At 49.7% G+C, this 13,758-nt stretch overlaps 1 protein-coding gene and 1 non-coding gene across 2 annotated transcripts in view; both read left to right on the forward strand.

The window, feature by feature from the left end:
* LOC119402493 (glucose dehydrogenase [FAD, quinone]) overlaps positions 1 to 7,162 on the forward strand; it is a 30,047-nt gene extending 22,885 nt beyond the window's left edge. Inside the window, exon 6 of the mRNA XM_049418670.1 lies at positions 7,080 to 7,162. Coding sequence (XP_049274627.1) covers positions 7,080 to 7,162 — 83 coding nt within the window. The remainder of the gene's footprint in view (positions 1 to 7,079) is intronic.
* Positions 7,127 to 7,289, forward strand: LOC119403693 (U1 spliceosomal RNA). The gene has a single exon (XR_005186106.2). It is a non-coding gene; the product is annotated as a U1 spliceosomal RNA (small nuclear RNA).
* Positions 7,290 to 13,758: the final 6,469 nt, after the last annotated feature.

The following is a 13,758-nucleotide window of genomic DNA, read 5'->3' on the forward strand; positions in this document are numbered from 1 at the left end:
TCTGTGGCTTCGTCTTTTTGCGCTGTTTAAACAATGAGGTACAGGAAGTTTGAAAACAGTGGTTTTTTTTTTAAGCGAGAAAAAAATTTTCTAACTGAACAACCACAAGGTCGTACGAAGTTTTCCTTTGCCTCGCCTTCACTGCATAGCACTTCAGTGGAGGATTCCAGCGGGGACCTTTTCGCAGCAAATAATGAAAGTCATACAACTGCTTGCCACTTATTTTAGTAATACTGCTGTATATAACGTCCAAAATGGCGATAATGCTAAAATTATGGAACGGTACGAACCATAAAAGGGCAGGTAATATTCAACCGCTTCATCGTCCAAAGGGGCAGAATTATATTGTAGTGAATGGCCTGCAGAGCTGTTGTAAAGCGTCGTGTTTGGCTTCTGATAATTAAGATACATTGTGTTACGTAATAATTAAGGTGTAGCGACGCGTTCCGACTCAGTAATGGGTCGTCCTCTCGAGCGCCTTCCAGTGGGTCGTTCTCTTCTCTGAGAGCACGCCCCTCGTGCAGAGAGTCACCCCGCTTTGACTGTCGCTGCCGTGCGCCGTCGCTGAGTGCCCGTTAATAAACGTCTTGACAATTTGGTGGAGGTGCTGTGCCCTTTAAACAACTACGATCCGCATTCGATGCCCTTGGAGCTACGATCCCGTACCGTGCCTGCTACCATGACTCAAGACGCCGCCCAGCAAACGCCTCCTCTTGCACCGACGCCATGTCCGGGTGTCCCCCGCATCCGCGACCCTCCTATCTTCACCGGCGCGGATGGCACCGACGTCGAGGACTGGCTCGCAATCTACGAGCGTGTGAGCGTCCCCAATAAATGGGACGAGGCAGGCAAACTGAGCAACCTCGTTTTCTACCTCGCGGGTGTGGCAAGTCTATGGTACAACAACCACGCATCCGATTTCGCTACGTGGTCCGCTTTCAAGACCGCCATCATCGACGTGTTTGGCCGCCCTGCCGTTCGCAAGCTGCAAGCCGAACAGCGTTTACGTGAACGAGCCCAGCAGTCCGGCGAGTCATTCACGAGCTACATTGAAGACGTGCTCGACTTGTGCAAGAAAGCCAACGCAACCATGACTGAAGCCGACAAGATCCGCAACGTCATGAAAGGCATCGACGACGATGCCTTCACCATGCTACTCGCCAAAAACCCTCGCACTGTGGCAGAGATCATCACGCTGTGCCAAAGCTACGAGGAGCTACGCCGGCAGCGGCTTATGACGCGTCGACCTCCATCACGCGACGCCGATCTCGCTGGCTTGTCGGCCGTGTCGGACCACTCCGGCTTACTCACCGAAATCAAGTCATTCGTGCGGGAGGAAATTGCCCGCCAGTTCTCCTTACTGGCCTTCTCTCACCCGCAGGATGTTGTACGGTCGTCGACCACACTGCTGCCTCCCCTACGCCGGGCTATTGAACAGGAAATCGCGGAGGTTATGCCAGAATACCACCAGCCCCCTCCGGCGTCTGCGCCGCTCAGTTACGCACAAGTTGCAGCCAGGCCGCCCCCAGCGCTCCCTGTGGTGCCCCCGCTGACATACGCTGGAGCCGTCGCCAGGCCTCAGGCCTTCGAAGCGAGTGTGCCGGCTGCGTACGCCGACATCATCCATACGCCCCGACTGCAGCCCACCATGCAGTCGTCATATCAGCAGCCGCCCCGTCCCTCGCGTCCTGCCGCGTGGATGGGACCTAGCCCGGCAAACCGATGGCGCACTGCCGACAACCGCCCGATCTGCTTTGCGTGCGGTTGCGCCGGTCACGTCGCCCGCTATTGCAACCGCGTGCAGCCGCCTCGAGTCGGATCAGCCGTCACCAGCCAGTCCAGCCGACCGTATTATGACCCGCTGCCGCCTATGTCACCGACGTCACGCCCAGGTCCATCTACCCGTCGTTCACCGTCCCCACGACGCCGCTCACTGTCACCGATGCGGCCTCGTCCGGTCGCACGAGACCAGGAAAACTAGTCGTCGCAGTCCAAGAGGCAAGGGCTGCGACGCTATCGACCAGCCAAAGCCCTCAGCAAAGCCCATCAAACGTAGTAGACGTGTTTGTAGATGGTGTGCGCACATCGGCCCTTGTAGACACTGGAGCTGCCGTTTCCGTTATGGACGCTAAATTTAGCCGACTACTACGAAAAGTGACGACGCCACTTTCCGGGCTCTCCCTCCGTACAGCCAGCGCTCACAGTATTCACCCGACAGCGGTGCGCACAGCCCGTGTCATGATTCAGGACGCTCTGTACGCCGTCGAATTCATCATAATTTCCTCATGCTCTCACGACGTCATCCTGGGATGGGATTTTCTCGCCCGTCACGCCGCCGTAATTCGTTGCGCACCAGCCGAAATAGAGCTCTCACCGTTCTCAGATTTGACGCCGGCGGACAGTCCACCGGCTGCGACCAAGGTACTCGTCAAAGACGACACCACACTTCCTGCAAACTCGTCAACGGCTGTGTCAGTCTGCTGCACCGGTCTCGCCGACGCCGTTGCACTCCTCTCTCCATCTGACCGCGTCTTCACTAGAAAAGGCTTATTGGTGCCATTTGCGACCGTGCAAGTCATTCAGGCCGACACCGATATTTTCGTTACGAACCCATCCCCGTACATTGTTAGGTTGGTGCGAGGGGAATGTCTCGGCAGAGCTGAAGCCCTCGAAGACGCACAAGTTATGGACGCACCGAGTGACACGCACTGCGCCAGCTCCCATTCGCTCAGTGCTGTTTCCACATCTGATTCGTCACCCGCTGATTTATTTGGTTCCTCGATTGCTGAACACCTTACGTCGGTCGAGCGTTCCCAGCTTCTATGCCTGTTGGAAGAATTTCGTTCTTCGTTCGATGTAGCGCAAACTTCTCTCGGCCGCACGTCTGCTGTCACGCATCGCATCGACACTGGCGCCCAACCACCACTGCGGCAACGTCCATATCGCGTGTCGCCAACAGAGCGTCGTGTAATTACCGAGCAAGTCGACGACATGCTGTTCTGCGCGCAGAGCGCGCAGTGTATTGAAGCGCTGCCTGCCTTCCCCACTGAACAGTGCGGGGCTTTGTGTGTGTGCGCGTTTGTGTGTGTGAGTGTGTGTTTAGTGCTGTGTGCGGCGTCGTTCTCGAACAGCGGGGTGCCTTCGGTGTCACTAATGGTTCCGGGAACTGTGGGCTGACCCCTCGCCACGTGCGAGGCGACGCCGCGCGCGAAGCCACGAACCGCTCCTCCTCCTCCTTCTTGTGCCAGGGCGCGAAGAAGGCCCGGACTTCACACCTCAGTCTGCCTTGTTCAGCCCAAGAATTCGCACCGCTTTTTACGGTGTCGAGTGCTTTTCTCAACTAAACTTTGCCATTGCTTTGTATAACCCAGTGACATAATTAAAAGTTTTGGTTTAAAGAAGTTAATTGTATTCGACTCGTTATCTGGCTGGCTAGCTACGCGACTTTTCTGATTCCGTTGGAAAAGTCACCGCGAGGTCAGCACACATGCTTCGCCGCGATGTTATTCGACCCTCAAACAGCCCGTGGGCGTCTCCTGTCGTTCTCGTTGCGAAGAAGGACGGCTCTGTGCGGTTCTGTGTGGACTACCGACGACTCAATAAGATCACCCGTAAGGACGTTTATCCCCTACCTCGAATAGACGATGCCATTGACAGCCTGCAAGGAGCAGAGTTCTTTTCATCGCTCGATTTGCGCTCAGGGTACTGGCAAGTCCCCATGGCGGATGACGCTCGACCGAAGACAGCGTTTGTCACACCCGACGGCTTGTACGAATTCAACGTCATGCCGTTTGGGCTGTGCAATGCGCCCGCGACCTTTGAGCGCATGATGGATACCGTTCTGCGCAACTTGAAATGGCACACGTGTCTATGCTACCTCGACGACGTCGTCGTTTTTGCCGCGGACTTCTCAACACACCTTCAACGCCTGCGGCAGGTTTTGACGCGCTTGAGCGACGCCGGGCTACAACTGAATCTCAAGAAGTGCCGATTTGCAGCACGGCAGCTGACGATACTAGGATACGTGGTGTCCAAGGACGGCATCCTCCCAGATCCAGCCAAGCTTCGGGCCGTGACAGAGTTCCCCAAACCCACGTCCGTCAAAGAACTGCGCAGTTTTGTAGGACTATGCTCCTACTTTCGGCGCTTCATCCGAAACTTCGCGACTATCATATCACCGCTGACGAAGCTCCTTGGAAGTAACGGGCCCCTCAATTCGTGGTCGTCAGAGTGCGACGACGCTTTCGCAAAGCTCCGTCGTTTGTTGACGTCTCCTCCCATTCTACGCCACTACGACCCTACGGCCCCTACAGAGGTACACACGGACGCCAGCGGTGTTGGCCTCGGTGCTGTCCTTGCGCAGCGCAAACCTGGGTTCCCGGAATATGTCGTCGCATATGCAAGTCGTACGCTTACTAAAGCCGAGACCAACTACACCGTCACGGAGAAAGAATGCCTGGCAATCATTTGGGCCCTTACAAAGTTCCGACCTTATTTGTGTGGTCGCCCATTTGATGTCGTCACGGACCATCATGCACTGTGCTGGTTGTCGTCATTGAAGGATCCCTCTGGCCGTCTTGCCCGTTGGGCACTTCGCCTGCAAGACTACATCCGCGTGCTGTACCGCAACGGACGTCAGCATGCTGACGCCGACGCCCTGTCGCGCTCTCCCTTGCCTGACGACAATGCCCACAACTCAGCGTCTCACTTTGTCGTTTCTTCCATCGATATTCACACCATCGCTACCGAGCAGCGCAAGGATCAATGGATTGCCTCACTGATAGACTTGCTGACTGATCCATCGACCACACCATCCACTCGCTTGTTTCGTCGTCAAGCCCACCATTTCGCCGTTCGCGACGACCTGCTCCACCGACGCAATTACAACGGCGACGGCCGCCAGTGGCTACTAGTAATACCCCGCAGTCTGCGTTATGACATATGCGAGTCGTTCCACTCTGATCCGCAGTGTGCACACCCTGGGGTATCGAAAACCTACCACCGCATTCGCCAACGTTACTTCTGGCGAGGGATGTACCGCTACGTGGAGAAGTTCGTTCGCTCCTGCATCGATTGTCAGCGCCGCAAAACTTCAACGCACCTGTCGCCAGCAAGTCTGCAACCTCTACCTTGCCCTGACCGACCGTTTGGTCGCGTTGGCATCGATTTATATGGGCCACTTCCCCTGACGTCCGCTGGTAACCGCTGGGCCATCGTCGCTGTAGACCACCTCACGCGATACGCTGAAACTGCTGCCCTCCCTGCGGCCACAGCGAGCGATGTGGCCTCCTTCCTGCTCCACCGATTCATGTTGCGTCACGGTCCACCCCAGGAGCTGCTCAGTGATCGAGGCCGTGTCTTCTTGTCGGAAGTCGTCGAAGCCATTCTCAAAGAGTGCAACGTTGTTCACCGCAAAACTACTGCTTACCACCCGCAGACGAATGGCCTCACCGAACGCTTCAACCGCACGCTAGGCGACATGCTCTCGATGTACGTCGCCGCCGACCACACGAATTGGGATGTCATTCTGCCCTTCGTCACGTACGCCTACAATACCGCTCCTCAGAGCACTACTGGTTTCTCACCATTTTTCTTATTGTATGGCAGGCACCCATCGCACACCATCGACACAATCCTTCCCTACAAGCCGGATCGATCTGAATGTGCGCCTATTTCTACCACAGCCAGACTTGCTGAAGAGTGTCGCGAGCTCTCCAAGACCTTTACTACGCATAGCCAAGAGCAGCAGAAAAGCATTCGCGGTGACACCACCAGTTCTGCGCCCACGTTCCTTCCTGGAGCGCTCGTATGGCTCTCGGTCCCTACCACTGCACCTGGCCTCTCGTCCAAACTACTGCCCAAATACGAAGGCCCCTACCGTGTCGTCGAACGCACATCCCCGGTGAACTACCTGATCGAACCCATCGACCCATCTTCGGACATGCGCCGTCGAGGGCGCGACATTGTCAACGTGGCGCACCTGAAGCCCTACCATGACCCGCTCGTATTGACAAGTTGCTAGGTCGCCAGGCGGCTCCCTTTTCGTAGCCGGGGTAATTGTAGCGACGCGTTCCGACTCAGTAATGGGTCGTCCTCTCGAGCGCCTTCCAGTGGGTCGTTCTCTTCTCTGAGAGCACGCCCCTCGTGCAGAGAGTCACCCCGCTTTGACTGTCGCTGCCGTGCGCCGTCGCTGAGTGCCCGTTAATAACCGTCTTGACAAAGGACATAATTAAGTTAGGGTTTACTTAGATTATTTTTATGATCTTTCAGGTATAGGGCACGCGTTGGCTTATGCATAAAAGATCATTAAAACAACTTAAGCAAGCTAGCCTAATTATGCCGTTATTTAGGCCGTTAATTATTGCGTAAGACCATGTATCTTAATTATCAGAAGCCAAACACGACGCCCTGGAACAGCTTTGCAAGCCATTGACTACATTATAATTATGCCCTTTTGGACGATGTAGCAGTTCAAGATTACCTACCCTTTGATGGTCCAAGGGGGTAGTACCGTTCCATAATTAGATGATAACAATAAGATGCAGCGCAGCCTCGCTGCTGCCGCCGCCATTATACAAAGCCCTAAAAGGAAAACGTTCCCCTGAGCTTGTGTGATCCGTAAATAAGCTCTTGAACAAAATGTATATACTGCATCAATATGTAAATTTGTGTGTATAGCGCATCGATATGTAAATTATAAACATTTTGTATATAATGTGTATATACAATCACACCACAACAACTCTCGTGTTACTTCTTTATATGATGGTGATTTAGCAGATGTACAGAGGATTCATGTTTACCGAATTAAACCTCTGGAGCAAGCTCCTTTATCATCATTCACTTCGTGGATATGCTGCGATTTTTTTTTTTATAGAACCACCATGAATTGACGTTCTCTCAGTATTTCTTCGAGTTGACATTGACGATCTAAGAAAAATATTTAAAACGATACTCGAGTTTAATTGAAAGGTTTTATGAAAACAATACTCGCCTGTCAGAAAACTTATTTGCAAGTCTTTACGCTATTTAGCGGCCTTTCCACATTAACTTGACATTGACGCGCTCATCTGTGCCAGGTGCCGTCTTTCTGCGCAAGGAATGCTTCCAGGACACCGAGATCAGCATACTTACCTGGTGCTGGGTCAGCGGTGATCACTGAGGCCGCTGCCCCGTGCCGAGGCCGTTCCATTGCACTGCGGATGGTTGAAGCACGCCACTTCCCCAAGTAGGGGTAGCTGGAGCATGTAATTTTTGATAGTGGGGCTAGGCGTACGCGCCAGCCCCCATTATAGTAATCAAAAGAAAGGTGATATGCTTAGCACTTCCTAACGCGCTTAACTTTGTGATGCCCGCCGCTGGCGGTGGCGCACGGTTGCGGTGCTCGGCTGCTTAGCCGAAGGTCGCGGGTTCGATCCCGAGGTGACCGCATACCTTTCCTGCAAAGCAGTTTCAAGCACTGGTGTGGCTCTGTGGTACACTTGACTGCCGCGCAGAATGCCTGGGTTCGATTCCGGCTGAAACCGAAATTCACAGTCTGTATAAACCCAGCAACGGCGAGAATAGACTTTTGAAATGTTCACAGACAGAGTTTATATGAGACAATGTCGCAGAAAAACTCGGTAGGCGCGAAGACTACAGATAACGGTTTCAGCCGGAATCGAACCCAGGCATTCTGTGAGGCAGTCAAGTGTACCACAGAGTGAAACAGCTTTGGAGAAAAGATACTATACTGGCGCCACGTCGGGCAACGTCAACTGGGTGATTCCACGAGAGATCGAACATGCCTGTCCGGTCGCATTTTTTGTTTTGCCTGGCTTTTTTATATGTTGTGTGGCACATTCAAAGTGCACGGAACTGAAAATTTTATTTGCTAGAAACGCTCCCAGCGCGCCAAAAAAATATTTGAAGGTGGCGGCGCGTGCCTCCTGTTTTTGCTCACTGCAATGTTTTCGGATTTCACGGCCGAATTTAGCGCGAACTATAAACGATGTGTCGAAAATTTCTTTTGCTGGTTTTAATACGCATTACTGTGAATTACATCCATGCTTTTTTTATGCCGTCCTCAAAAAGAAGAAAATGTGAAAAAATGGCAAACACGGCCGAAATCAAAAAAGGGTCCTAAGTTTGAGGCGCCTTGGCGCCTTTACTATTTCAAACAGAAACTTGAAAACAGTGTCACCTATAGAAAAGAGCCTTTGCAACATTTATACGGAAGATCATTTTCCTACGGCCAGCGCAAAAAAAGAAAAAAAATAGTTAAAGAAGCGAGTTTTTTTCAAAAAAGTACATTTTCAAAAAATAAAATAAAAAAAACTCCGGTCTCAATTTTGACGGCAATTTTTTATCGAAGAGCGCTTATGTCAATGAACACACGGTTTTGATATCATATGTCCTCATTTGCTTTGTTTACGAGATATAACTGGCCAAAGTGACCCTTGCTGTGAGTGCTCACTTCAGTGCGACTGATGGTTGTTAATAGCTTGCATTGTGCGTAAATCGCAGTTTTATTTATTCTGCTGCAGCAAAACCTTGCTCTGGTGGCTTTTCGTCAAGAAAAATGTGTTCTCAGATTTTATTTGTGTCTAGCGTGTGCAAAAGTGGGCTGCTGCCGCCCTCTAAATGGCTCACGTGTAAACAGTTTGCAGCCTACAACCTCGCCTACAATCATCAGAGGAAAGATGGGCGCGCCTGTTCAAGATATCAACCGCTTCTTCTTCCTGAAGGAATGCCTGGTCTACCTCATCGCGGTTAGATGTAGACAGGTTTTCCTTGAGGAGCCTAAAGCAATGCAAGAAGACCTCGCAGGTGTCGCGAAGATCCTCAGCCTATGACAGTAGCTTCTAGAGGTAGGCAACAACAAAAAGAGCACAGAAGAAAAAATTGTGCAACGAAAACGTTTTCTTCAGCAATCTTCTTTTTGTGAACGCGTAAATAATCGGCCCAGAATAATAGGACCCAGCCATGGGCCGCGGGCATCGCGTGTAGTCAACAGCTAGACCTAGAGCAAGTCGAAGCGTTTATACTGAACGGCGCCGCACAAATTATCTCACATTTGCGCAGCTGTCATGAATGCCTTTCCAGAACTGCTCACGGTTTAACATTTTAAGTCTAAGGGTGTCTAAGCGCTTTGGGCTGTAATATTTAATTTGTAGGCCGCACTCATTGTCAAAACTAAGGGTAATGTCCGTCCGGTGCCACCAATGACCTCTGCTGTCCTCGACGTGGGAAAGCACTTTAGTAAAGTGGCAACAAAACATCATAAATTGGGCAGCTTCGGACACTCATGGCTTAATCATGCCGCACCGCACGTTTTCTGGCTGCTGAAACGCTGAGGTAAAGGTCGAGATGATACAGGAAGACATTATCTGCGACGCCGAAAACATGTGATAGCGGGAAGTGAAATAAACGGCTCGGAAATCATTAAGCTAACTTTTTTACAAATGTTGTTTAGGCACAGTGTGCGTCGAATGGGGAAGATGGTTAGAGCGTACAATGCATGTAATGGAAGGGAAGCAAGCAGGCAGTGAGAAAACAACTGCATAACAGCGCGCCTGCTGATTGTGGCATTTAGTTACAGATTAAGTTGGCCTTCGCTGCATACAGATGCTTTATTCTGTGTGCAAGGAGAGTTTTGACAAAGTGACCTAAACCATGTGTTCGCGGTGTCTCGCGTGCTTCTGATTAACGAATACTGGCGGGGTAAGTTGAGGTTGTAAGCTGCAAACTGCGTACGCGTTCGGCATTTAGAGAGAAGCAGCAGCCCACCCCCACACACGCTAGACACTATTAAAGTTTGAGAATGCATTTTTCTTGACGACAACACACCAGAGCAAGGGTTTACTGCAGGAAAATATTTAAAACTAGACTTAAGTGCAATGCAAGCTGATGACAACTATCGATCGCACTGAAGTGAGCACACACAGCAAGGGTAATTTTGGCCCGTTAAATCTCGTGAACAAAGCAAATGAGGACATACATATTAACACGGTGTTTTCACTGACATAAGCACTTTTCGACAAAAAGACGTCAAAATTGAGGCCTGAGTTGTTTTATTTTTTGAAAATGTACTTTTTTGAAAAAAACTCGCTTCTTTAACTATTTTCTTCTTATTTCGCGCTGCCTGTAGAAAAACGATCTTCCGCATAAATGTTGCAAAGGCTCCTTGAAATACTTGGAAAAAAGCATGGATGTAATTCACAGTAATGCGTATTAAAACCAACAAGAAAATTTTCGACACATCGTTTATAGTTCGCGTTAAATTCGGCCGTGAAATCCCAAAACATTGCAGTGAACAAAAACAGGAGGTCTGCGCCGCCACCTTCAAATACTTTTTTGGCACGCTGGGAGCATTTCTTGGAAATATAATTTTCGGTTCCGTGCACTTTGAATGTGCCCACATAACATATAAAAAACCCAGGCAAAACAAAAATATCGACCGGACAGGCATGTTCGATCTCTCGTGGAATCACGCTTTAGAGGGCGGCAGCAGCCCACTTTCGCACACGGTAGAACCAAATAAAATCTGAGAACACATTTTTCTTGACGAAAAGCCACCAGAGCAAGGTTTTGCTGCAGCAGAATAATTAAAACTGCGATTTACGCACAATGCAAGCTATTAACAACCATCAGTCGCACTGAAGTGAGCACTCACAGCAAGGGTCACTTTGGCCCGTTAAATCTCGTAAACAAAGCAAATGAGGACATATGATATCAAAACCGTGTGTTCATTGACATAAGCGCTCTTCGATAAAAAATTGCCGTCAAAATTGAGACCGGAGTTTTTTTTATTTTATTTTTTGAAAATGTACTTTTTTGAAAAAACTCGGTTCTTTAACTATTTTTTTGTTTTTTTGCGCTGGCCGTAGGAAAATGATCTTCCGTATAAATGTTGCAAAGGCTCTTTTCTATAGGTGACACTGTTTTCAAGTTTCTGTTTGAAATAGTAAAGGCGCCAAGGCGCCTCAAACTTAGGACCCTTTTTTGATTTCGGCCGTGTTTGCCATTTTTTCACATTTTCTTCTTTTTGAGGACGGCATAAAAAAAGCATGGATGTAATTCACAGTAATGCGTATTAAAACCAGCAAAAGAAATTTTCGACACATCATTTATAGTTCGCGCTAAATTCGGCTGTGAAATCCGAAAACATTGCAGTGAGCAAAAACAGGAGGCACGCGCCACCACCTTCAAATATTTTTTTGGCGCGCTGGGAGTGTTTCTAGCAAATAAAATTTTCAGTTCCGTGCACTTTGAATGTGCCCACACAACATATAAAAAACCCAGGCAAAACAAAAAATGCGACCGGACAGGCATGTTCGATCTCTCGTGGAATCACCCAACTGCGGTTGCAGTGCTGGCTAACCTCTTTGAGAGTAATGTGATTAACATTATACTAACTTACTCCTATGACTCCGCAAGCTAAAATCGAGTGCTGCTCGACCTCGGAGAAATACGCCAACAACCGCTACTTGCGATGCACACGTCATCGCACCGTATTGTACACTTAGTTTCGTTAAAACTTACGTATATGCTTTAACGTTGAGTACCGCAATATTACAGTGGACCATGATCTGCCGTTTAGGCGACATTGAAGTCGGCGTGCCTGGTAAGCCATCGATCGATATGCGCACAACTACACAACTAACGCAAAGACGTCGATACACCTCGTAACGCTTGTCTCAAAAAAAAAAAAAAAAAAAGGAAAGGAAGAAGATGCGGCATATAGGCAGCTACTCGCTGACTGCATCGACTGAACTCGATTTCCACAGCGCATGGGATCTGCCGGACTTTTACAGCGAAAGCTGTTATGAGATCATTTCACCGGCCGTTTTTGGCGCCGTAGTTGTCCGCCGCCGCCGCCGGTGTCCGTAACGAGTATCGCTCGAAATAAGAAAAAAAAACGAAATAAGAAAAAAATTCCAGGATGGAACGAGGTTCGAACCTGGGCCCTCTGCGTGGGAGCCCAGAGTCCAACCTCTGATCCATGCCGGTGCTTGAAACTGCTTTGCAAAAAGGTCCTATACGGGCTTCATGTCGGGAAGGAACCACATTAGCATATGCAATATAGCGTGGTAGAAGAGTAAAATAAGCTCCAAGCGTCGCACAACGCGAATTCTGTAACCAGGCGTCACACAATGGGAATTGCGCAACGAGTAGGTTGTTGAATGCTTCCAACCCATTACAAAGGGCTCTGCCATAATTCTTCATCGTCATCAGGCACAGCATCAACAAAGTGCGCATAATGCCTTACATGCGTTTAGCAGGTACCAATGCTCTCCGTAGAATGACGAAAAATGGCACAGTGCCTGCTGCCCTACTTCTCAAAAATTACAATGATTTATAGCGTAGTGGGTTCCCCAAAAGTGCACTTGTATTGGTTGCCAAGGAAGCCCATAAGCGCATGATCCATTTCCTCGGGGTCTCAGTAAAATTACAATGATTTATAGCGTAGTGGGTTCCTCGCAAGTGCACTTGTATTGGTTGCCAAGGAAGCCCATAAGCACATGATCCATTTCCTCGCGGTCTCAGTAAAGTTCTTCGCCCCCCCCCCCCGTCTCTCTCCCACGTCAACGTATGTTATACAGCATGACGGGAGAGGGAAATAGCGACCGGGCGTCACCCAATGCAAATTACATAACTGGTGGGCCGTTTAAAGCTTCCAACCCATTACAAAGGACTGAGCCATAATTCTTTATCGTCATCAGTCGTCGCGTCAACAAAGTGCACATAATGCCTTACAGACGTGTAGCTGGTGCCTCGCTTCTCCGCAGAATGACGAATAATGGCTTAGTAGGTGCTTCCCAACTTCACAAAAATTGTGATTTATGGCGTAGTGGGTATACCTTTCTAGTGTAAGGGGCTCTAGAAACGCCGCTCTTCCAGCTATCGCTGTGACTGTGCTGCGGTTTTAGCGCAGGCCTGGCGTTTCTCTTTCCTGGTTGTACCTCATTATACACTAATGATATTGGTCTGGTTCCATGGCCACAAAGAAATAGAAATTAATGCGTTGGCAGACCGCTTGTTCGGAGCGGCGCAGTCCGCCACGGTACTTCCTCTGTCAACTCTCATAACTGCTGGTAGGCTCAGAAGGTATGCATGCAGTCACGCAAGACGCATGCAATGCATTATTAACAAATTAAAACGATTAGTAACACGTGCTGCACCAGTCTCATGGGATTGCTGCAGTATTTCAATAAAGTCACAGTCTCGCCGCAAGGACAAATAATGCGACAGCAACAAATTTGAATACCGTAAAATGCCGAGCAAGCAACCCCTCCCCCCCCCCCCCCTACGGTTAAGGATAATCCGACCAGATATGGAGGGGGCGGGGGAGCGCTTGGTCCCGGACCGAAATTCAAAATGGCGGCAAGAGAGCCGCTAAAAAAAATGGCCATCTATATGTTTCTAGTGAAATTCTTTATTTATTTACTGTTTTTATTCCCCCTCGTCACTGTCAAATCATTGAAGCAGGGACCGGTTTGACCAATATACAACCGGCCACATGACAACGGAATTTCATAAACAACATTGGATACGCATTCAGTGTACTTATTCTTGTGGTTCCTTTTACACAAGCGATGCTCGTCTTGAACAAAAGTGGCCGCAGGGGAGGAGGAGGAGGAGGAGGAGGAGGAGGGTGGCTTGCTCAGCATTTTACGGCAGTATGCAAAGTAGTAGCTCACTCCTTAGCATCCGACCTGGCGTAACACAACAAAACGCCGGTGTAAGGAAATCGCAGTCACTGCAGCGAGCAAAGTT

Source organism: Rhipicephalus sanguineus, chromosome 8, assembly GCF_013339695.2.
Source record: "Rhipicephalus sanguineus isolate Rsan-2018 chromosome 8, BIME_Rsan_1.4, whole genome shotgun sequence".
Taxonomy (NCBI): Eukaryota; Metazoa; Arthropoda; class Arachnida; order Ixodida; family Ixodidae; genus Rhipicephalus; species Rhipicephalus sanguineus.